Source organism: Monodelphis domestica, chromosome 5 (genome assembly GCF_027887165.1).
Source record: "Monodelphis domestica isolate mMonDom1 chromosome 5, mMonDom1.pri, whole genome shotgun sequence".
NCBI classification, from domain to species: Eukaryota; Metazoa; Chordata; class Mammalia; order Didelphimorphia; family Didelphidae; genus Monodelphis; species Monodelphis domestica.
The window spans coordinates 130,533,036-130,557,792 of record NC_077231.1 but is presented as its reverse complement, the minus strand read 5'-3'; the positions used below and the strand labels follow the sequence as shown (position 1 = coordinate 130,557,792).

Genomic DNA, 24,757 nt, shown 5'->3' with positions numbered 1-24,757 from the left:
CCCAGAGACAGGAAGTCTTGGATTCAGATTTGACCTTAGACACTTCATAGCTGTGGGACCCTGGGCAATCACTTAATCCCCACTGCCTAGCCCTTACTGCTCCTCTGCCTTAGAACCAATACACAGTACTGATTCTAAGATGGAAGGTATAGGTTTTAAAAAAATAAAATAGCAATGAGAAATTAAAACAAAAGCTAGAACATAATAAATGCAAAAGAAATCACCTTACCTCTCTAAATATCACATCCTGAACATAGCCTTCCATGAAAAAAAAAATGTATAATATATAGAAAGGAAAACTGTGAATCAAGCTTTTGCATTTCTGCCCACTGAGATGGAACAGACATCAGTTGGAATGTGACAGGAGGGACAATGACAGTTGGAGTGAGAGAAGAGGATTGTGGGAGAAACTGGTACCTGAAGGGTCTTTGCCCTTTGAAACCAGCTGAGTGTGGAGCAAAGATGAGGAGCTCTGTATCCCCACCCGTGGAAAACCTTGTCTCCATTCCCTTACCCTGGAGAAGGTTCCCATATGTGTGAGAATGTCCATTAGAGGAAAAACAAGACAAAAGTAAGCTGCTGAAAGGGGTTGATCTCTTAACTTCAGGGTGTCACCCCAAAGATCTTTTCCATCCCTTGACCTTCCCAAGGACACTTGCCTTTTGTTTAGTAGGATTGAGATAGGGACTAGTTAAGAAGATAGATAAGCTGACGCTGAGCCAGCTTCGCTTAGCTGAAGAACCAACAAGGGTCTCCTATTCCCACTTAACTATCCCCTTTCTTGATTTACTCTATTAAACTACTTAAAAAATAGAAGATCACAATCATATTGAAGGGAGAACAAAGAAAGAGAAGCTGATGGCTTAGCTAGCCATTAGCCTAGGCTAAGCAACAAAAGCCAACAGTGACATTCTGCCTGCCAGACAAGGGGAACTTCTGGGGTTGCAACTACCAGACAAGCCTTGAGGAATAAACTCCACTATTCCCAGAAGACACTCTAAACACTGGTCCTGTCAGCCTTAACCTAATTCTTACCCAGGGGTACTTCTCTTGTGGGTTGGGTGTGAAGGAATTACAAAGACAGTCTCTCAGCCTCAGGGGGTACCTTTGTCCCTTCTCCTTCATTCCTGCTACAACCTCTCCCTTTACCTCATCAGCCTCAGTTCCTTCAACTCCTCCATTCCCTATTACCAGCCCTTCCTGTATCCCCAGGACCTCTTCAACTCCTCTTCAATACCTTAATTATTACAAATAGTATCAGCAATTTTCAATTTGTCTTCTAATGAATGGATAAATGAAAAGCCCATGTTGGGCATTTATTAGGTGCCAAGTGTAAAAGTTAAATTAGTTTCTAGTAATAAAAATATTATATTTTATGAGATTTGTTAAAGATTATTAGAAATCAAGGATACAAAATAATAAATACTACATACTACATGTTGCAATGTCCAAGTAGAGGACGACAGTCTTGAGAGGCAGAGAGCCCATTAAATACTAAATTGTGATCTCACCCAGGTGGAGACTCAGGTGAGATTATAGGGAATTCTGGGAAGTACCAAGGACTTCTGGGGATTGAAGTCTGGGATTCAAATGTCCATTTATACACAAGTCCATAGCTAAGCCCTGAAGATAAAAATATACAAATGAAACAGTTCCTGCCCTCTGTAAGGAATTAAATTTTGTGGTTGGACTAAATATATGAGAATTTTAAGATAATATTGTAGTCTCTGATTTAAAAATATTATAGCTCAAGTCAAATTGACTTTCAATAGTTTTATTTACAAGCAAGTAGAAAAAGTGAAATTAGAGGAATTTAAAAGAGGGTAGAGAAAAAGTCTAGCCTATCACCCTCAGCTGGAAGACTAGATGGTGAACTAAACAAGGGTCCCACCCACATGGCCTCCTCCAAGAAGGGGAGCTAATCTCTCCAGAAGCCAGGAAAGGAGGATCAGCTTTTCATTCACCCAAGCCAAAGCTCCAAAGGGAGAAGATCCAGGAGCAGTCTTACCAGAAGCAGTCCAAGATCCAAAGTCCCAGGTCCAAGTCATAGCTCCAAGCCTCAGTCCCAGACCAAGATCCTCCAACCCGAAAATTCAGAAAGACCTCTTGGAAAGAAAGTTCATCACCTTTTATAGTCCTTTTTTTACATCACTTATTGTCCCTTCCTCCACTTTACAGCAGCCATTTACAGTCTTTAAATTTGCTTAGCACTGCCCAGGGGTGGTCAGTAGTTTCTGAGTTGTCACCCACTTTAGCAAGTGACTTGAAAACCTCTGCTACTTAGTGTTGGGTAGGGGTGTCCATGCTTTTCATTGATTAAATTTTAAAAGTAGGCAAGGGGAGAGTCAATGACATCTTCACAACTAAGAGAACTTACATTCAAATGGGAGAGCCAACACCTATGGCAGTGGCCAGGGGTCCAGAAAGTTGCAGGGATAGAGGGTGCAGGGGAATAGACAGTGAGGTGGAAAATGGCAATGGAGAAGAGGAAACAGCTTGGTCTCCAAAAATACCAAGTGAGTGTCTGGCTTCACTCCACCCAGACATTGCTTCTAGCAAATTCATTTGGCAGGTGAATAAGCAGCAGAATCAAAGGATAAATCCTTAGAATGGACAAAGACCTCAGGAGTCATTAAGTTGAATTTATCATTTTATAGTTGTACAAACTGAGGTGTAGAAAGCTTAAATGACTTGCCTGGGGTCACATGCCTATAATAAGAATAAGAAAATAAATGAGGATTGACTGCAAAGAGAACCCAAGATTCACCTCTTACAAGAGATGCTTAGGTGGAACCGTCACTGAATGAATAGACACATGCCCAGCTGGTTGCTTTCCTAATGATTGTGGCTCAGGGTTGCCAACTGCCAAAGGGAAAACCCCCATTCTCTATTATATACCATCTTTCTATACTCATTCATACACACACACTTCAACTTAATTCCGATGGAGTCCATGTCTTTCCTTTTCCACTGCGTCTTCTAGGACATTCTCTTGTTAACAAATGGCTGTTTCAAAAACTAATTTCTCTTACATACATACATCTTGAACTTATGAAAATTGAGTTCTCCCCAGAACACACTGCATCGGTGCCTGTCCTACTCAGTAATAGAAGCATCTCTAGTGCCTTTCACACTGGGCCAAGAAGAAAAGTAAGACTGAAGCATTGTTCTACATTGCCATTTCCAAATCCCTAGACCTAGATGCCATCACTCAGAAGCCTCTCTTGCTCTGAGGTTCATTCCTCTCTTCTTCCTCCTATCCAAATACTCATTGCAGACATTTGCCAGGTCATTGTCTTCCATTTTTGTTAAACCCATACCTTCCATTGTAGAATCATTACTGTGCTTTGGTTCCAAGGCAGAAGAGCTGTAAGGGCTAAGCAATGGGGTTAAGTGACTTGCCTAGGGTCACATGGCTAGGAAGTATTTGAGGCCAGATTTGAATGCTGGACCTCCTGTCTCTGGATGTCTCTTCCTTTCTTAAGAAATTCAGTACTTTATACATTATCTTTCTCTCAACCAAAATTTTTACCCTCATAGTTGGGGATTTTAAGAAATAACTGATTTCTCTTCAAATGCCCCAGCCATCCAATTCATCAACCTCAGCTCCCATGATCTGTACCTTCATCACTGAATGCCTGCTAGATATTCCTAAGTTGGGGGGTTCCTTTAGTCATTTCAGCTTCAACATGTCCTGAAACAGAAGACATATTTCCCTCTAAACTTGTCAGTTCTCTAAATCCATTATTTTTATTGAGGATACAGTCATTCTTCCAATATGAAATCCCAGAGAAATCCCCTAATAACACTGATTAGTTTTACTGTTTTCCTTCTCCCCACCCTCTTTTTTCTTTCTTAAAAATTTGTTGTTGGACATTTCAAAGGGATTCATGTTGGAAAATGCTATTTTCCTCCAGAAAGAAAACTGATAAATTTTGAGTTCAGATTGTAGGATTGTTCCCTTTATTTTTCTTGCTTCTTCCATCTTACAAAGATGGAAAAATGTTTGGCATGACTTCACATATATAATAGGTATCGTTAAGCTTGCTTTCTCAATTTGGGGGGGAAAGGGAGGATAGAAATTAGAACTCTAAATATTTTTAAAGAAATGTTAAAAAATATTTTAAAATTCTTTGTTACAAGGATTAGATGGCTTTCTGGGAAATAGAAAGGGATATATTGGGAAATTAAGGTGAAAAAATCAAAGATCAATAATTTAAAAATGATTTTTATTTTAAGATATTAATAATTTTAGTAAATTTTCTCATACAGCCATTTCTTTCCATTTACATAGCCTCTACTCCACTCTATTACTTATCACCTGAACAATAGGCTCCTGACTATAAAAAATGCTGCCAGGCCCTTACTCTAAACTATTCTCCAAACACCTGCTAAAATAATAGTTTTAAAGTACAGATCTGATCATGCCACTCTCTTGCTGAAAAATCTTCAGTGACTCCCTGCTACCTCTAGGAGAAAATACAAGCTACTTACAGTCTTAGTATTTAAAGTCTTCAACAGAAAAGCATCCAGTTATCTTTTCAGAGTTCTCATTATGTACCTTCACATACTCCTTATTCCAGCCAAACCATCTTCCTTGCTCTTCACTGAACTTGGCATTTCTTTGTAGTACTACAAGCTCAGAATTCATTGTACTCTGCTTCTGCCTCTTTAACATCTTCAGCTTCTTCAAGATACATTTCAGAGGGGGCAGCTGGGTTGCTCAGTGGATTGAGAGCCAGCTCTAGAGATGGGAGGTCCTAGGTTCAAATCTGGCCTCAAACACTTCCCAGTTGTGTGACCCTGGGCAAGTCACTTGACCCCCATTGCCTAGCCCTTACCACTCTTCTGCCTTGGAGCCAATATATACAGCATTGACTCCAAGACAGACGGTAAGGGTTTAAAAAAAAAACAAAAAAAAGATACAATTCAGATTCAAGAAAGCCTTTATGACCATCCTGTTTAATGAAAGTCTTCCCTCTCCTTAAACCATTTTACATTTACCTGGTATTTTTGCCAATTACAAAATACCAGATTTCCCAATACAATGAGTGCCAGGATTATTTGTCATTTTACTTTTTTGTGGTATGCAGGGCTTTTTTGTCATTCAGTCCTTTCAGTTGTAGCTCTCTTTTCATGACCCCATTTGGGATTTTCTTGGCAAACATACTGGAATGGTTTGTCATTTCCTTCTCCAGCTTATTTTATAGATGAGGGAACTGAGACAAACAGGGTTAAGTGACTTGCCCAGGGTCACACACCTAGTAAGAATCTGAGTCTAAATTTGAATTCAGGTCTTCCTGATGCCAGACCCAGAGCTCTATCCACACTGCATCATCTAGTTGCTCTAGGTTTTACATATAAGTAGATCCTTAATAAATGTTTGTAAATGTTATTAGAATACTTAAATGTCACTAAGAAAACATCTATGAACTAATACCAGGGGAAGAAAAGATAAAGGATGTTTTCTGAACTTGTAAGTGACAGACATTTAAAAAAGAAAAAGTTTGAGGATGGGAAGGAGAAGACTCCTAAAGCACACACATATACAGCCTGAACAAAGGAAGTGTACAAATGATTAAAATATACTTGCATAAATAGAATCAAGGAATCTTGGGTCCTGATTTAGGAGGAGAGAGGGAGGGGAAAGAAGTCTATCTCTAGGAGGATAAGACTCTAGGATCAGACTGTTTCAAGCAAAACAAATTGAAGACAGCTAGAGCTGTTTTCTGTCTGGTTAGTTATTTGTTTGTTACTTTTTTTAGTTTTATTTTTTGTTTGTTACCTTTTGTAAGGATAATATGCAAGTATCTGGGTCTGGGTTAAGCAGGACTTGGGCAGGGGGAAGCATTGTATCAGTATGGGTGGACAGAGAGTGGGCTGGGATTCCTTCAAGTGAAACAAGCTGTACATACCTAGGATTGGATTCTTTAAGATAATAAAACCAGGCTATATGGGGGGAGAAGAGTCATTCTAGAAGGGATTAGAAGACCAAACTCAACAATTTGCTCCATACAAGAAACACACTTAGAACAGTAAAGCATAGAGGCAAAGTGAAAGTCTAGATTAAAATTTTTATTAAATCAAAAAAAATCAGGAATTGATATCACATTAGGAATTATTTGCTACAAAAGACAGCTCCGTTGGAAATAGTTAAGAGTTAGTAAAAAAGTGACATTAAGGTATAAGAAAAAAAACATTACATTTGAAAGAGAGATTTCTTAAATGAAACAGGAAATCAAATGAACTTAGATAAGAATTTTACACCAGTTACCACAACAAATTCCAAAGGGATAAGTGAGCTAAATTTTCAAAGTCAACTATAGAAAAAATTAGAAGATGGGGTTACAGCTTTCACAACTGAGGAGAGAGGAAGAATTTTTTTTTCAAAGCAAAAGCATTTAATGAAATTAAGCTTTGATTACCTTCCCTCATCATCTAGCACAATTCCTTGCATACCCAGTTATTTACTATCTGCTGAATTACTGAATTCTAAGCAAAAGTACTCAGATAGGAAATAAGCATTTGGTAAGGAGAGAAATATAAGGTGCCTACTACAATGTGTCAACACTATGACTAAGCACTTAAAATCCCCAAACATAATTTATTCTACTTAATGCATGAATCATACAGCTATTAACTATGAAATTTAATAACTTTTATCTTAATTGCTTAAGCATTATACATGTTCTGACTCCACAAAGAATCATTTAAAGAATATAATTTTGGCTACAGCTAGGTGACACAATGGATAAAGCACCAGACCTGGAATAAGGAAGGGTTCAAATTTGACCTCAGATACTTCCTAGCTATGTGTCCCAGAGTCCCTTGCCCCTACTTACCTCTCCCTTACCCTTGTCTTAGAGTCGTTGGGAAGACAGAAAGTAAGGTATTAAAGATAAATAATGTACTTGTAATGAAGTTTTGTTGTTTGTACGTTTTTTTAAATATAGTTTTTCTAAATGAATTCCCAGTCAAACGAGCAATTGTTTCTTGGGATTAGAGAGTTAGAACTCAAAGGCACCTGAAAAGTCAACCAGCACTATTCCTTCATTTTATAGATGAGGAAACCGAGACCCTAAGAGACGGTGGGGATTACCCAAAGTCACACAGGAAATAACAGGGGTAGGACTTGGATAGTCTCTTCCTTCCAAATTCATAGTTCTCTCCACTGCACCCTAATGCCCATTACATTGAAACTTACATGAACATGGATGCATTCTGAAAAACAGAAAACCATTACGAGGCAAAGAGTGCTCTAAAATTATCTCCTTTCATTATGAAAATTAAAGTGAATACCCTGGGCAAGTCACTTGACCCCCATTGCTTAGCCCTCTCCACTCTTCTGCCTTAGAACGAATACATACATAGTAGTAATTCCAAGACAGAAGGGTTAAAAAAAATACATACCTAATGCACATACTCTTCCTTAAAATTCCCCCCCAACATATGTCAATATAATCATGGCCATGGAATATTTTAATTATTCCCATGCAAATGGAAAATGATGCTCACAAACATATACATAAATAGGCATGGACACCTGCACTCACAAAATCGTTTCAAGAGCCTAACTCAGAAATGTATGTGGGAGAAGGGTAGTTAGGTGATTCAGTGGACTGAGAGCCAGACCCAGAGACAGGAGGTCCTGTGTTCAAATCTGACCTGAGACACTTCCTAACTATGTGATCTTGGGCAAGTCACTTAATCCCCATTGTTTAACCTTTTTTTTTATCACTCTTCTGCCTTGGAACCAATACACAGTATTGATTCCAAGACAGAAGGTACGGGTTTAAAAAAAAGTATGTGGAAGGGGAGAGAAGCTAGGTGGATCAGTGGATAGAGTCAAGCTTAGAGATGGGAAGTCCTGGGTTCAAATGTGACCTCAGACACTTCCTAGCTGTGTGACTTAATCCCCAATTGCCTAGGCCTTACTCTTCTGCAGGGGAACCAACATGTAGCATTGATTCTAAGACAGAAGGTAAGGATTCTTTTAAAAAGAAGAAGAATATATAAGACCTCCCATATTAAGTCAATCCAAAATGGATGAGAAGTTCTCAACATTGAAATTCTGAAGACACAAAGAGAAACCATTTCAATGAGAAAAAAAAAGAATACTAGTAGAAAGGAAACAATTTATATGCCCAGGAAACCACTTAATTTAAAAAAAAAAACATATCCAGAAGATGGAAGGAAAGAGAAACGAAAACATCCTAGATCATAGCTCTTAAGGCTCTCCCAGTGTCCCATCTTGTCCTTACTGTCATCCTGTAAGGAGGGTACTGGGATTCCACTGTATCGATGTCAAGACCCAGGCTCGCACAGCTACAATGTGTCGGAGACGGCGTTCGAAGCCAAAAGCTCTTGAGCTACTGTGGTGAAGACAGAGAAGTTGTGGGCTAAAACACAGTAGAGATGGCTTTGGTGACTGTTTCAACAGCCAAGCCAAAGAAAAGCCACTCAGGGTTCGATGTCAACGTGGAAGTCTTCCCTGGGGGTTCGGGGACTTCTGCTTGACCGCCTGCTACTCTACATCTACAGAAATTATTTGGATAAAGGACGGATAAGCCATCAAAGGTTCAGATGACACAACGTTGAAAGAGATAGCTAGAGGATGCATGAAAGAATCAGATTCAGAAATATCCTCGCCTAGAACATTGGACCAAATCAAATTGAATAAGAAAAGACGAGCCTTAAACTTGGTTGAAAAACCTTCACAAGCACAAGATTGGGGAGGCACAGTTAGGCTGGAGGTTGTCTAAAAGAGATTTTGGAATTTTAGTTGATATAAACTCAAAATAATTCATTGGGGGTGGGCAGCTGGGTGGCTCATTGTGGGGCAGAAAGGTGCTTTAGGGGAGAGAGAGACAGACCTAGAGATGGGAGGTCCTGGGTTCAAATCTTGCCTCAGACACTTCCTAGCTATGTGACTCTAGCCCTAATGGCCTAGCTCTTACTTTTCTTCTACCTTGGAATCAATATTTACTATTGATTCTAAAACAGAAGGTTTTGTTGTTGTTGTTTTTTAATGTCACCAGGTAACATGGCTGCCAAAATATTGTGATCATGAGCTGCTTTAGTAGAGAGATAATCCCTTCTCCCTAGAGATGGATCACGTTATCATAAATTTAAAGCAAAATGAAAACTTAAAAGGCTATTGAGCCTATTCCCCTGATTTTTATAGGTGAAACTAAACCATAAAGAGATTAATGTGTTAGAGTCGCCCAGCTTATATATGATAACGTGGACTTGAATCCAGGACTCATGGCTCTAAGTCAATAATTCTATTCACTATACCATGATGAGTTATTTCTTGAAGATGGTAATGTAAAAATTATATTAAAATATATTTTATTATCTCATAATAAAATATACTTCTATGTAATATATAAACTATAGCACATCATATATATCACACATATATATATCACATGTTAAAGAGGCATTGTCAAAAAATAAGGGTTCCCTCTCCTCCATCAGATCACAGAAAGAGCATTGTGTTCAGTTCCGGGTACCACAGTTTAGCAAGGATGGTGAAGGGCCTTGAGTCTATGTTAAATGAGTTACAAAGAAGTGTAGGATGTTTCACCTAGAGAAGACCGTGGCATAGGCAATGTGACAGCAGTCCTTAAAAGTATTTGATTAGGGGGGCAGCTGGGTAGCTCAGTGGATTGAGAGCCAGGCCTAGAGATGGGAGGTTGTAGGTTCAAATCTGGCCTCAAGCCACTTCCTAGCTGTGTGACCCTGGGCAAGTCACTTGACCCCCATTGCCTAGCCCTTACCACTCTTCTGCCTTGGAACCAATACCCAGTATTGATTACAAGTCAGAAGGTAAGGGTTTAAAAAAAATAAAGTATTTGATTATACTGTGGAAAAGGTCCTAGACTTATTCTATTAGGACAGAGGGCAAAATTGTGAATAATGAGTAAAAGTTGCAAAAATTAAACATGGAAAAATATTTTAAATAATTTTTTTAAAGCTGCAGAAAAGAAAATTTAGGCTAGATAGAAGAAAAAATCTTTTTAACAATTAACATTAGCCAAAAGAGGTCCATGCACAGTAGAAGGGCTCTTTTTTCAATGATGGAATGAAGTAAGATGATTGCAGAGGTCTCTCCAACTCATAAATCCACAAATTAGGTAAACATTTTTAGCAAAATAAGGAACTGGTTGTAATACGCAAACTTGGGATGGAGGCTACATGACATTAATCCCATAAATTATATAGAGAAAAGTCTACCCTAGGGGTCTTAACTTTTTTCTGTATGTCATGGATTCCTTTGGTCGTTAAGTAAAGCCCATGAACTCATCAGAAAAAAAATAATTTAATTATATTAAAATGTAATTTTCAAAATACTGGTTTATTTTATGTGTGACATAGTAATGTGCTTCCTAACCCAATGAATAATGAAGACAGTATATTTAAAATATGGACAAGTCAAAATTTTATTTTTTTTAAACTCTTACAAGTATGAAGCTGTTGTTTCTTAGCTTGAAAAAAAATCATTAAAATGTAGGGTGGAAATTGACAAGGCAAAATGTCAGGTTGGTCTTCCAATTAATTTCACTTTTTTGTTTTAAGTATTACAAGTGTTGAAAAGCCCTATTCATGAAGACACAATGTTGCAGAAAGAATTAGAGATTCCAGAGCTTGCTTTATAACATGATAATAGGTTTTCTTCAACGAATCCCAGAATTTCCCAAAGCTTTCTGAGTTAAACTGTAACTATAAAAAAGAGATAGCTAAAGTACTTCATGAAAGAATCAGGATTCAAAAATATCTAAACAACTTAGAACACTGGACCAAATCCAACAAGATCAGAGGAACAGATAGACCTTAAAACTGGGGGTTGTTTTTTAAACTTTCAAATGATCAAAGAATCAACAGAACCTTAGATATCTCTACTTTGTCCTAAAATCAAGTGCGTTCTCCTTTGGCTAGGTCAACATTTTTTGATAACAGCTTACATGAGAAAGAAAAAGACTGAGAACCATAATTCAACTTTAATGCCATAAAAATAGAAATAACTTTTGAAAGAGTTCCGAAGTGTTTCCAGGTGTTCACAGATTGCTCCTTTCAAAGAAATTCACAGAGAACGTTGTATTTCCCTCCATCTTGGTAAAGCACTTCCTCTAGGATGTCATCTACTCTTTTCTTTCATATTTACCACTTAGTCAAGAAATCATGCAATTTTTCAGTACCATTGATAATTATGATTTCAGGACCTAGAATTGGAAAACTTACCTCATTCATATGGTTAAAAATATCTTCCAGGTAAGCCAACCAGTACATAAAATATTTTCTTTCAAAGTGTTCCAAGACTAGTTTTCTCCCTCATAAAAAGGAAACTTCAGCCTTAACTCAAGGAAGCACTTTAAGACTTCTCTTAAAATTCAGCCAACTCCATATTCTGCTCCCATTTCTTGACAAAATAGTTTTTCAATGTAATGATACAAAAATCTTCTTCCATTTAAGTGCTAACCTTTATGGATGTTGACAAAAATTATTTCAGTGTTTTTGGCAGTGTTGCAGGTGCATGCCTTTGTTATTGTTGCTTTTTTTTCTTTGCTCCCAACCAATGATATTACCAAGGTGATGTCTTGACTTGCTAGAGTTGAATTTGAATGAGACAAATTTAGGCAGAGTCCTCAGCCCCATTCTCAAGGTGTCAATCTGATGGGGAGCTTTCTTCATTAGAGTAGCAAAGAACTGCAAAGCTTTTCTTTCCAGTCAAGAGTTTTCTTTGGGGACAAAACAAAAACAAAAAAAAACTACCATTTCCAAAACCTATATAGCTTTTGTCATTTCCCAAAGAGACACATAAACTTGTATTTTTTTCTTTGATGGCAATAGCACTTACCTAATGAACAAAAGCAAGATGCTAGCTATGTTGAGAAATGTCTGAAGATTTCCTCCATAAGCACCAGGGGTATCGAATTGCTGCCAGTCCTTGATGACTTCCTTCAAAATGTTCAAAGAAATATCAAATATTCTAGAATATATCACATCATTTGATACTAGTCACTTCTAATTTTTTCCCATTGATCAACCATTCAAGTGTCCATAGCTTTACACAGCCTTATAGGATGATTCAAGAAAAGGTTTTTGTGAAGTGTCAAATCCAAGTTTTGAAGTATTCCAATTTTTTTTAATTGAGCTTTCTCCAAAAGAAAAAAAAATACATTTTCAAATATATTTTCAGAATGGACAGATGTAAAGTGCTTTTTTAGTTTTGCTGGCTTTATACTTCCATTTGCAAGATTTTTTCCATACAACAAACACTGTAGATTTTCTGATCCATCATGGTTACTAATACGAGTAAAACCATGTAAAATAACATCTTCATCATGCTTCCGTTCCTCAGTGTTTCCATTTAAATTAGATGTCTGTGAAAAAAAATAAAATATATACATATAATAGAGATAAAATAAAATATTTGATTCACTTAGTATTTTTGAAATATTCGTTTTTAAGTGATTTGTTCGATAAACAGAAATAAGTCATTACATTAAATACAGTATGTTTTTTTTTAATTGTACACAAGACAGGTATCATAATTGATTCAAAGTTTTAACATTATTCATGCTTTTTAACTCTCCCATAAATACTTGTATTACAACAGAAGCTCTGAGTCATGTTACTTTCTGGTTTTCAGTTTAAATGATTGTGTGTGGAGTCATGTAGCTTTCTGTGTCTTCCTGGAGACAATGGTTCTTGCTTCTGATGGTCAGTTTTCTCACAAATATATTTTTTAATGAATGTATATGGAATAATAATATAAAAATACCATTTACACAGCATATGGTACGTGCATCCCTTTACTTCAAAAGACATTACAAAAGGAGAATATAAAGACAAAATCAAATCAAAGAAGGAACTGTATTGCCATCCAATCTATTAGCAAAAAAAAAAAAAATCATCTTAAATAAATAATTCAATGGTAATATAAATTGGCAAAAGTTTGAATTGACAGTTTAACTTGTCCAACTGGCCACACTGCCTTACAGAGTTAAAAATTCTCATTTGAACTGCTCAATTTCACAAGGTTTAACAAATATAAAAAATGACTCACTCACTTCCTTTCACCTATGGATCAACAAATAATTATGAAAAGAAACATAGATGCCTGGGTCTCCTTTGTGAAAACACTTTCTTCCCTGTTTGGTGGCTGCAACAACCACTAAGCCCAAAGTTACAAGCATCAGGAGAGGGGAAGACTTCAATCAAATTCTATCTAGCTCCAACAGAAACCATGTGATTATCTCAACCGATGCAGAAAAAGCTTTTGATAAAATACAAAACCCTTTCTTTATAACAACGCTTGAAAACGCAGGAATGAATGGAGCTTTCCTTAAAGTGATAGATGGCATCTATCTAAAGCCATTAGCAAGCCTCTGTGATGGGAATAAACTAGAAACTTTCCCAATAAGATCAGAGGTGAAACAGGGATGTCTATTATCATATATATTATTTAATATTGTGTTAGAAACACCACTACGGCAATAAGAGCAGTAAAAGAAATTAAAGGCATTAGAATAGGCAATGAAGAAATTAAGTTATCATTCTGGGGGTGACACTCTTTGGGGATGCAATTAGAGAACCCCAGCTATTCAACCAAAAAACTAAAAGAAATAACTTTAGCAAAGTCAGAGGATACAAAATGAACAAATGAAATCATCAGCATTCCTACTTATCACCAAAAAACCCAATGGCAAGACATAGAGAAGGAAATTCCATTCAAAATAACATTGGGGGAGGGGCAGCTGGGTAGCTCAGTGGATTGAGAGTCAGGCCTAGAGACGGGAGGTCCTAGGTTCAAATCCGGCCTCAGCCACTTCCCAGCTGTGTGACCTTGAGCAAGTCACTTGACCCCCACTGCCTAGCCCTTACCCTCTTCTGCCTTGGAGCCAATACACAGTATTGACTCCAAGATGGAAGGTAAGGGTTTAAAAAATATATAACATTGGGGGTAGCTGGATAGCTCAGTGGATTGAGAGCCAGGCCTAGAAATGGGAGGTCCCTGGGTTCAAATCCAGCCTCAGCCACTTCCTAACTGTGTGACCCTGGGCAAGTCATTTGACCCCCATTGCCCAGTCCTTACCACTCTTCTGCCTTGGAACTAATATAGTATTGATTCCAAGACATAAGGTAAGAGTTAAAAAAAAAAATAAAACTTTAGATAATATAAATTACCTGGGGGGTATACCTACCAAAATAAACCCAGCAACTATCTGAACACAATTACAAAACATTCTTCATGCAAATAAAGTCAAACCTAAACAACAAGAAAACATTAATTGCTTATAATAGGTTGAGCCAATATAATAAATAATCTTACATAATTTAATTTACCTATTCAGTGAAATATCAATTAAACTAGCCTAACATTATTTCATAGAGCTAGAAAAAAATGACAATAAAATTCATCTATAAAAATAAAAGGCAAAGAATTATCAAAGGAATTAATGGGGGTTGGGGGATATGAAGGAAGAAGGGCTAGCCTTAGGTAATCAACACACAGTAGTTAACCACCATATTAACCTAGTATTCAATAAACCCAAAGATTCAAGCTTTGGGGGCAAATTACTATTTGACAAACACTACTAGGAAAATTGGGAAACAGTATGGCAAAAACTAGGCATAGGTCAACATTCCATACCGTAAATCAAGATAAAATTTAAATGGATACTTAATCTAGAAATAAAGGATAAACCACAAATAAATTAGGGGACTATGGAAAGTTTTCCTGGCAGACTTTTCAGGAAAAATTTATGACTACACAAGTTAGAAAATATTGCAAAAAACAAAATGGACAATTTTCATTACATTAAATTTAAAAAGTTTTGTACAAACAAGATTAGAAGGGAAACAACAAATTGGGGGGGAGAGAATAGTATAACAAGTGTCTCTAATAAATGCTTCATTTCTCAAATATATAGATAATTCAGTCAAATTTATAAAAATACTAAGCATTCCCCAATTGGAAAATGGCCAAAGGATATGAAAAAGTAAACATAAGAGGAAGAAAATTAATCTATAATCACATTTAATTGCTCCATTGCTCCAAATCACTATTGATTGAAGAAATGCACATCAAAACAATTCTGAAATACAACTTCACACCTATTGGATTGGCAAAATATATCCAAAAATGAAAATGACGATGTGCGAAAACTAGGGCACTAATATTGGAAGTAAAACTATGAACTGATACAACCAATCTGGAGAGCAACATGGAACCAGAGCCAAAGGTTCGTAAAACTACATAGCCTGTGACCCAGGAACAGCACCACTGAGTGTGAATCCCAAAGAGATCAGAGATAAGGGGAAAGAACCTACTCATATGAACATATTCTTAGCAACTCTTTTTGTAGGGGCAAAGAATTAGACATTTGAGGAGGTGTCCATTAATTGGAAAATGAATGAACAAGTTATGACAAATGGTTGTAATGAAATATTATTGCACCAAAAGAAATGATGAACTGAGGATGAGTTCTGAAAAATCTAGGCTTATATGGCCTGATGCAAAACGAAATGAGTAGAACCAGAACATTGAGGGCAGGTAAGAGAAATATTGTACAATGATGAACTGTGAAACACAACTATCAGCAACTCAGGTTTCCAAGATATTCACAAGGGACTCATGATGAAAAATGCTATCCATAGACAAAGAAGAACTGCTGAGGTCTGATAGCAGATCGAAGAATACCATTTTTCTCTTTATTCCTCTATGAGATTTTTATTGTCTCGACAAGTAGACAGGTAGACAATTTTATATTGTCAATAGCTATTTTAAATTGAATTCCTCTCCATATCATTTCTGGGTTTCATTGGAAACATATACTAATGATTTCTGTAGGTTTGTTTAATATCTTTTTTATCTTTTAAATTTTATTTAAATGATTAATTTAGAGCATTTTTCCAGGCTTACAAAAATCATGTTCTTTCCCTCTCCTCCCCCCAAACCCTTCCCATATCCAACACAAAATTCTACTGGGTTTTACATGTGACTTTGGTCAAGAACTATTTCCATATGGTTTATTTAATATCTTGTAAATTTAAGTTGATAATTGTTTCAACTAGTTAGTTGATTTGCTAGAATTCTCTATCATCATATCATGTGCAAAAGTGATCATTCTGTTTTCTTACTGCCTTTTTGACTTATTGCCTTTTCCTTCTCTTACTGCCATACTTAGCATTTCTAGTAAAATATTGAGTAATAGTGGCAATATTGAGTATCCTAGCTTTAATCCTGATCTTAATACCATTTACTTATTTCCACAAATAATTTTAGATGAATAGTATTTCTTTTTTTAAGAACTTATCTTTTGAAGGAAAGCTTGATTTATTCTTCTGCTCTCCACTATTTTTAGGAGTATTGCATTTTATAAAAAGCTTTCTGTGTATCTAGCAAGAGAATCATGGGATTTGTCGTTTTGTTATTTATATGGTCAATTATGCTGATAGTTTTCCTAATATTGAACCAGACCTACAATCCTGGTTTACATCTCACCCATTTCCATTATATGATTTTTGTGTTATGTTGCTGTAATATTTTATTTAAAAATTTTGCACCAAAAATCATTGGGAAAATTGATCTCTGATTTTCTTTATTTCTTAGCCTGTTTTCCCAGATAATTTATATAGAATTGAAATTTTTTTTAATGTTTCCTGGAATTCATTTGTGAATCCATTTGGAACTGGACAGTTTTTCTTAAGGATTCCATTTATGGTTCCTTAATTTCTTTTTCTAAGAATATTTTTTCAAATGTTTATCCATGTCAATTAGATTGTGAGATTCATTGCCTAATAATTGGGCAAAATAGCTTTTTATAAAAGCTTTAGTTTACTCCTCATTGGTTGTGAATTCATCCTTTTCATTTTTGACACTGTTAACTTGGCTTTATTCTTTCTTTTAAAATAAAATCAAATTAACCATCTATTTTATTGAGTTTTACATAAAAGCAGTTCCTAATATTATTTATTAGTTCATTGGTTTTCTTACATTCCATTTTATTAACATCTTTTTCAGTTTTCGGGATTTCTATTTTTAATTTGTCCCTTTTTTTTAAAGTTTTTTAAATTATTTGCACAGGACAACTAGGTAGTTAGAGTGCCAGGACTAAAATCAGAAACTCATTTCCGAGTCCAAATCTGACTTCAAACACTTACTACTGGCTGTATGATGGTGGAAAAGTCACTTAATCCTATATGCTCCAGTTTCCACAACTATAAACTGAACTGGAGAAGGAAATGGCAAACCACTCCGGTATTTTTGCCAAAAAAACAAAAAAAAACAAAAAACCTAAGTGCTGTCAAAAAGGGTTGCACATGGGGGCAGCTGGGTGGCTCAGTGGATTGAGAGCCAGGTCTAGAGAGGGGAGGTCCTAGTTTCAAATCTGGCCTCAGACACTTCCCAACTGTGTGAACCTGGCTAAGTCACTTAACCCCTATTGCCTAGCCCTTACCACTCTTCTGCCTTGGAATCAAGTATTGATTCCAAGAGGGAAGATAAGGGTTTAAAAAAAAAAGTGTTGGATGCAACTGGAAGCTATTGAATAAAAACAGTAACAACTGCAAACCCAATTCATTGATCTGCCCTTTATCTACAACTGTTTAAAGATTTAAATTTCAGCTAAATACTACTTTGGCTGCATTCCATAAATTGTTGCATGTTGTCTCACTCCTGTCAATCTTTTAATTGAAATTATTTTTTCTATAATTTATTCAATGACCCAGTAATTCGTTAGGATTGTATTAGTTTTAAATCTATGATTTTATGCCTGCTTATTGAATACATCTTTAATTACAATATGTTCTGAGGATGCATTTAATACTTCTGATTTTCTGCATTTGTTTCTGATATTTTATGCTCTAATGTGTGATCAATTTCTGTGAAGGTATCGTGTACAGCTGAGAAAGACATTCCTTTCCATTCCCATTCAATTTGCTAGAGACCTGTGAGATCTAACTTTTTAAAAATTGTAGTCATCTCCTTAACTTCCTGTTTATGTTATGACTACCTTTATCTAATTCTTAAAAGTCTACTAGTATAGTTTTACTGCCTTTTTCTCCTGTAATTTCTTTAAATTTCCTGTAATAATTTGAATGCTATTCCATTTGGTGCATGTGTTTAGTAACAATATTTCTTCATTGTTTTTGGTGTCTTTTAGTAAAATGTAGTTTCTCTACTTATTTTTTTTAATTAAGCATATTTTTTGGTTCTTCTGTGTCTGAGATTGTTATCCATGCTTTTATTTTTTAATTCATCTGAAGCAAAATGGATTCTACTTCAGTTCCTTTTTTATTCTCTCAGTGTCTGTGTCAAATGTATTTCTTGTAAAAAAAATATACTTTTGAAAGGAAGGTGGGCATTTTAGTGGAGAGGAAGCCAGGTCTGGGGATGGGAAATCCTGAGTTCAAATCAGACCTCAAACACTTCATAAATCTGTAACTCTGAGCAAGTCACTTAACCCCAATTACCTAGTCCCTATCACTCTTCTGCCTTGAAACCAGACCTTAGTATTGATCCTAAAATGGAAGGTAAGGGTTTTAAATAAATAAGTAATTTTTTTAAAAAACAATAACTTTTTTTTTTTAATTCTGGTTTCTAATCCTCTAATACCTGCTTCAGTTTTATGGGGTTTTCCCACTCACATTCACAGTTATGATTACTGTTATTTCCCTCCATCCTATTTTTCTGTTTCTTCTCACTCTTTTTTGAGTCTGTCCCTCCTCAAAAGTCCATTTTGCTTTTGACCACTTCCTCTCTTAATTTGCTCTTCTTTCTATGCCCAAGTGAATGTGTTATTCCCTCTTTGAGCCAATTTTAAAGAGTTAGCATTTAAGTGTTACCTCCTACGCCTACCATTTTCCCCTCCATTAAAAAAGTTCTTCCTTTCACACTTTTTTATGTAATCTAATTTTCTCTTTTCTTTCTCTTCATTTTTTAAAATGTTTTGAATTCTTCCAGGAATTCCCTTTTTTTTTTCATTTTGAGACTTTGCTTATAGCTGTTTTGACATCATTGTTTCCTTCTGAGTTTACGTCTTGATCTTCCCTTTTTTTTAAGAGTAGTATTTTATGCCAGTGAGTGTTTCCCTCTTTTTTGGCCCCCAACTTTTTTTGAAATTATCTAATTATAGTCAACTCACACATGTACTCTGTTCCTACATATGCTCCTAATTTCCCTAATAAGTCCTTAAGAAGGGGCAGCTGGGTGGCTCAGTGAATTCAGTGGTTCATGGATTTTTTCAATTTTTATTTTATCCTCTGGTTGTAGGACATCAGGGCAGTTTTCTTGAAAGATGATGATGTCCAGGCTCTTCTTTTGACTTTAATGTAGTCAATAATTCGTAATTTATCTCTCCTCAATCTATTATCTAGGTCAGTTGTTTTTCAAGTGATATATTTAACATTTTCTTCTATTTTTTCATTTTTTTATAGTTTCTTCATGTCTCAGGGGATCATTAGCTTCCACTTGCCTAATTCTATTGCCTATTGCCTAATTAAGAATTATTTTCTTCAATGAACTTTTGTACCTCTTTTTTCCATTTGGCCAATTCTACTTTTAGTACATTATTTTCCAACTGGTTATTTCCATTTTTAAGATATTATTTTCTTCAGTATTTTTGTGCCTCTTAAAGAAACAAAGGAAAAAAGAACATCTTACCTTCTCTCTTAGAAACAAAATTGACTATTGGTTTCAAGGCAGAAGAAAAGTAAAGGCTAGGCAACTAGAATTAAGTGACTTAATTAGGGTCACACAGCCAGGTACTCCCATTTCCAGGCATGGCTCTCTAACTACCCTTGTTAATTCTCTTTCCATAATTTTCATGCATCACTCTCATTTCTCTTCCTAATTTTTTCATCTATCTCTCTGATCTTAAAAATCCTTTTTGAGGGGCAGCTAGGTGACTGAGTGGCTAGAGCGAGGCTTTGAGACAGGAAGATGTGGATTCAAATCTGACCTCAGATATTCTCTACCTATGTAACCCTGGCAAGCAATTGCCCAGCCTTTCCAACTCTTCTGCCTTAGAATCAATACTTAGCATCAGTTCTAAGACAGAAGGCAAGAGGTTGTTTGTTTTTTTTAATGTTTTGAACTCTTCCAGGAATTCCCTTTTTTTTTTTTTTAATTTTGAGGCTTTGCTTATAGCTGTTTTGACATCATTGTTTCCTTCTGAGTTTATGTCTTGATCTTCCCTTTTTTTCAGAGTAGTATTTTATGGTCATGTCCTTTGTTTTTCATTTTTCTAGTTTTCTAATTTTATTTTAAAATTAAACTCTGCTCCAGGGCCAAAGGAGACATTATGCTAAGCTTCAGGTTTTCCATGCTGCTGTTTTCAGACGTAGTTCTTGAAATCTAAGTTTCTGTCCTTCCATGGTGCTATGCTCTAAGGAGAGGAGTGGTAACTGCTATCCTAGTCTGTAACCAGGAAGGAATCTTTTCTTCCCTCTAGCTGCAGTACTCTTGGCCGGAAATCATGATAAGCAACCCTGCTCGCCTAGTCTCGCGAGCACTCCTGCCTTGCTTCATCCTTTCTGCCTTAGAACTGACGCCCAGCCTCCTGCTCCCTTTTGAAGGACCAGAAACACCCTTCTCCAACAGGAACTATAACTAGGGTCCTTGCTCCCCTGCAGCCACAAGCACTGGTGCTCCTCCTCAACCTGAAAAGGCAACGCCAGGCTGCATTGTGCTGATCCGAGGTCCTGAACTCGTTACCAAGGGGTCCCCTCTAATCTCTTTCTGACTAGTTTTCCAACCCCTTTACTACCTGTGGGCTAAGAGCTCCAAAAGCTGATGCTGCCATACTCTTACAGCCACTTCCAAGAACTACTGCTGGGGATGTCACTGTTTTGCCTTTGCTGTGCTCTGGGCCAACCTCCCGAGTTATCTTGGGTTAGAAAATGGACTTCCCTTATGTTTTTTGCTGGCTCTACTGATCCAAAAATCCATTTGAGGATTTTTAAGACGTTTAGAGGGTAAATGAAATTGCGCATCAGCTGCAGGAAGGGTGAGTGGAGGGGAGGGAGGGAAATAAATTGAGTACTGTAACCAAAAAAAATTAAATAAAAAATTTTAAAAAGATGTTTAGAGGGTAATGTTGGGAAAGTTCTGGTGAGTTCCTGCTTCTACTCCACGCCCCTCTTCCCAGTTGACAATATTATTTCTTAAAAGTTCTTTTTTTAAAACCTTTAACCTTCCATCTTAGAATTAATACTATGTATTGGCTCCAAGGCAGAAGAGTGGTAAGGGCTAGGCAATAGGAGTTAAGTGACTTGCCCAGCTGACAAATGTCTGAGGCCAAATTTGAACCTAGGACCTCCCGTCTCTAGACCTGACTCTCAATCCACTCAGTTACCCAGCTGCCCCCCTTAAAAGTTCTTAAAAGTTAAAAGTTCATATCACCTATATTTTTATTGGCACAAAACTACTGACCTTAACACTTACCATTACTGCAAATTAATATATCCAAAGTAATAGAAATTCACTTACTCCAAAAAAATCCAATGAATTGTCACAGAATTAGGTATATGAATACACAAGAAATTAGCTATAAGGTTTTTCCTAAATGTTCTGCATAGTATATTATATATAGTAGCTATTTGAGAAACATTTATTGAAATGAATTATACCAGCCAGAGAATAAATCTTTTTTACAGTTTTCCCACATATCTTGCACTGGGTCATGTAAAAAGCTGATCAGCGTTCTAACAAAGTCAACCAATATTACTTAGATAGGCTAACACAATTAGGAGAAATAAGGGCACCCAGAATCATATAGGTTAGTAAATGATTAAAAGGTATGAGTATCATCAGAAACTACTTAGTTCTAAAGCAACCAGCTCTGTCAGCAGATATTGAAATGAAATTATAATTCAATATCGGTGTTGCTGAGAACTGATGTCTGAAAAGAAACTACTGAATGAAAATAATAATCAAGATCAGTGAAAGAAAACTTCCTGGCATGACTGCTATTAATATTGAATGGAAGGCGTGACCTGGATTTGTCAAGAGGCAAAGTTGTACTCCTGCCTTTGTTACTTATCTCTGAGATTCAATATCCTCCTCTGTAATATGAGGAGGTGGGCCGAAGTGACTTTTTATGTTCCTTCCAGCTCCAAAATTCCATTATACTCCATATAACTATAAAAGTAAGGCAGGAGGAAGAACCAAGGAATGGTATCATACGATATTTGCATCTTCAGAATATGTGTTGTGAATTTTTTAAGCTACAACATAATATTATAGGGAAGAATTATATTAAATAAATCTTTTTTAGAGAATTTTCAAAAGAATTGGTAAATACCAATAATCCTAAGAAAAATGCCCACATAATCACTAATCATAACAGAAATTAAAAGAAAATTAAGTTCTCTCCCACTCAGCAAACTGGCAATGATGAGAAAGGAAACAGTTATTTAAGGATGGAATGGTAGAAAGACAGGCACATTTTTGCTCTCTTGATTTGTGAGTTGGTAGCACAATTATAGAAAAAATGGTAATAGTGAGGGTCATAATTGATAGTGCAAAATCACCATGTATGTATATATGCACATAAATACATGTTTATCAAGAATATCAGACATAAAGAAAAATATTTTCCTGTGCACACTAAAAGGTTTGACAACACTTTTTATTTTTAATATTTAGTTAAGTTTTTTACCAAAATGGTAGGGAAAAAAAAACAGCAGAACTCTTGTCTCTGTGTCTGTGTCCCTTTCCCCAACACTAAATAATCCAAATATCAAATAATTCACCCCCTTTAAGCAAAGGGTAAATATGATCCAGATCCCTTAAGAGAAGAAAACAGACTTTGTTTTTAAAAGACCCCATAATAAGAAATCCCCTGAGGAAAGAAAAAGAAAGAATTTCATAAGAACAAAACCTCAACAGTTTAAAAAAAAAATCCCCTGAGGCACAAAAATGAAAGTGAATGTCTTCAGTGGTTTATGAAAGACCAGGTGGTTAAGAAAAAAGCCACAGCAGGAAGATAGCCCCTGAAAAAAGGAAAAATCTAAACTCTTGGGGGAGAAACAAACTTGGGGTAAGAAGAGAGAATCCTCTGCAAAAAAAGGATCTTAATATGAGGTGAATAAAAAGTCCTCCCTCCCTTTCACACCAGTCCCCAAGAAAAAAACTTCTAATTGGCTTCTTCCACTAGAGGAAAACCTTGAATTTATCGGAATAAAAAAAAAGGCCTCTCCTCTCTCTTTAAAAGAAAAGGCCATGGACCAAAGACCAACCACAGGAAAGAACTTTAGAATCCATAATGAAATAAAGGCAGGCTGAAAACCTTAATTTAGTTGTATCAAGTCCAAAGTAAAGAAGGATTCTGACCTTTAAAAGAAAGACTCCTCAGGGCAAAGGAAAAGTATAAAATCTAATAAGATTACCAGAGAAGAAGAGATTTTGAACTCAATGCCTAAAGTCTCATTAAATACAATGGGGGTTGGGGGGAATCAAAGATTTTTATGATGTTAATAAGGATGCCCAAAACAGAATCACAGAAGACATTAAATTTTTTAAAATGACTACAGGGGGCAGCTGGGTAGCCCAGTGGATTGAGAATCAGGCCTAGAGACAGTGTGACCCTGGGCAAGTCACTTAACCCCCATTGCCTAGCCCTTACCACTCTTCTGCCTTAGAACCAGTACACAGTACTGATTCTAAAATGGAAGGTATGGGTTTTTAAAAAGCAAACAAAAGACTACAATCAAAAGCTAAAAGAAAAAAAAAAAATCTTGCCCAAAAGGATTAGAATTCTTTGAAATAACAATATAATAATTTTTAAAATATACTGTAAAAAAAATGAGGGTTAGTAATAAACTACTTAAAAATCAAAATGGACCATAAAGAAGTCAATTAGACTTTGAAACAACAATTACAACAAAATTAGAAGATTGAGAAAATAGAATAAAACATAAAATACCTTAGATAAAAAAAATTTTTTTTTGACCTGGAAAACAGATCATAGAAAGATAATTTAAAGAATCATATATAATTACCTGTATCCAAAGCTAAAAAGCATAACCAGGGTATATATAACATGATTTCAGGAAATCATTAAAGAAAATTACCAAAGTACTTTAGCAAAAGAGGGCAATGGAAAAATTCCCAAATGAAAATCCTCAGAAATATCACTGCCAAAGTTCACATCTTTCAGATGAAAATAAAAACTGCAAGCAGCTAGGGAAAAAAAGAATTTAAGTAGTGAAGAACTACAATTAGGATTGAACAAGATTTAGTACATACTATGTTTAAAAATTGAACATAGAATGATATTTTGATGCAAAAGATGAAGAGCTATAACAAAAAATAACTTACCTAGCAAAAACAAACATAATTCTATTAGAACAAATGAATCTGTGATGAAAAAGAGGATATTCAAATATTCCTGATGAAAAAAAAGGCTAAAAAAGGAAAAAAGGAAATACAAATTCTCGAGTAAAAGGAAAAATATAAAGGTAAATTCAAGTGAATAAGCAGAAGGAACTTTATACAGTTGAACTGTTTATATTCTAAGGAAGAGGAAAGATGTTCAAAAGATTCTTTTAAAGTCTTAATAACATAAAGTCATAGAAGTAGTTAAATGAGACATAAGATCTATTTTGAAGAAAGAAAAAAGAAGAGGGCAAATTAAATTCAAGGGAAAATTAAAGGAAAAATGGGGAAATTTATTAATACACCAACAGGGTATACTAATATTAGTATATACAAAGAACTTCACTTTGCTATAAACTGGTCAAAAGA

At 35.8% G+C, this 24,757-nt stretch overlaps 1 protein-coding gene across 10 annotated transcripts in view; it reads right to left on the bottom strand.

Annotated features, from left to right (window-relative positions):
* The window catches only part of AEBP2 (AE binding protein 2), an 87,656-nt gene that overhangs the window by 11,805 nt on the left and 51,094 nt on the right, over positions 1-24,757 (bottom strand). For 7 of the 10 annotated variants that reach the window (XR_008912202.1, XR_008912203.1, XR_008912205.1 and 4 more), the window contains one exon: positions 11,245-12,386. Coding sequence is in view for 1 of the 10 variants with exons in the window: in XM_001363610.4 (XP_001363647.3) it covers positions 12,374-12,386 (13 nt within the window). In the remaining 9 variants the exon portion in view is untranslated. Of the gene's footprint in view, positions 1-10,427; positions 12,387-24,757 lie in introns of those variants that run through there. The other 3 variants (XM_007503557.3, XM_001363610.4, XR_008912206.1) reach the window with 2 other exon arrangements.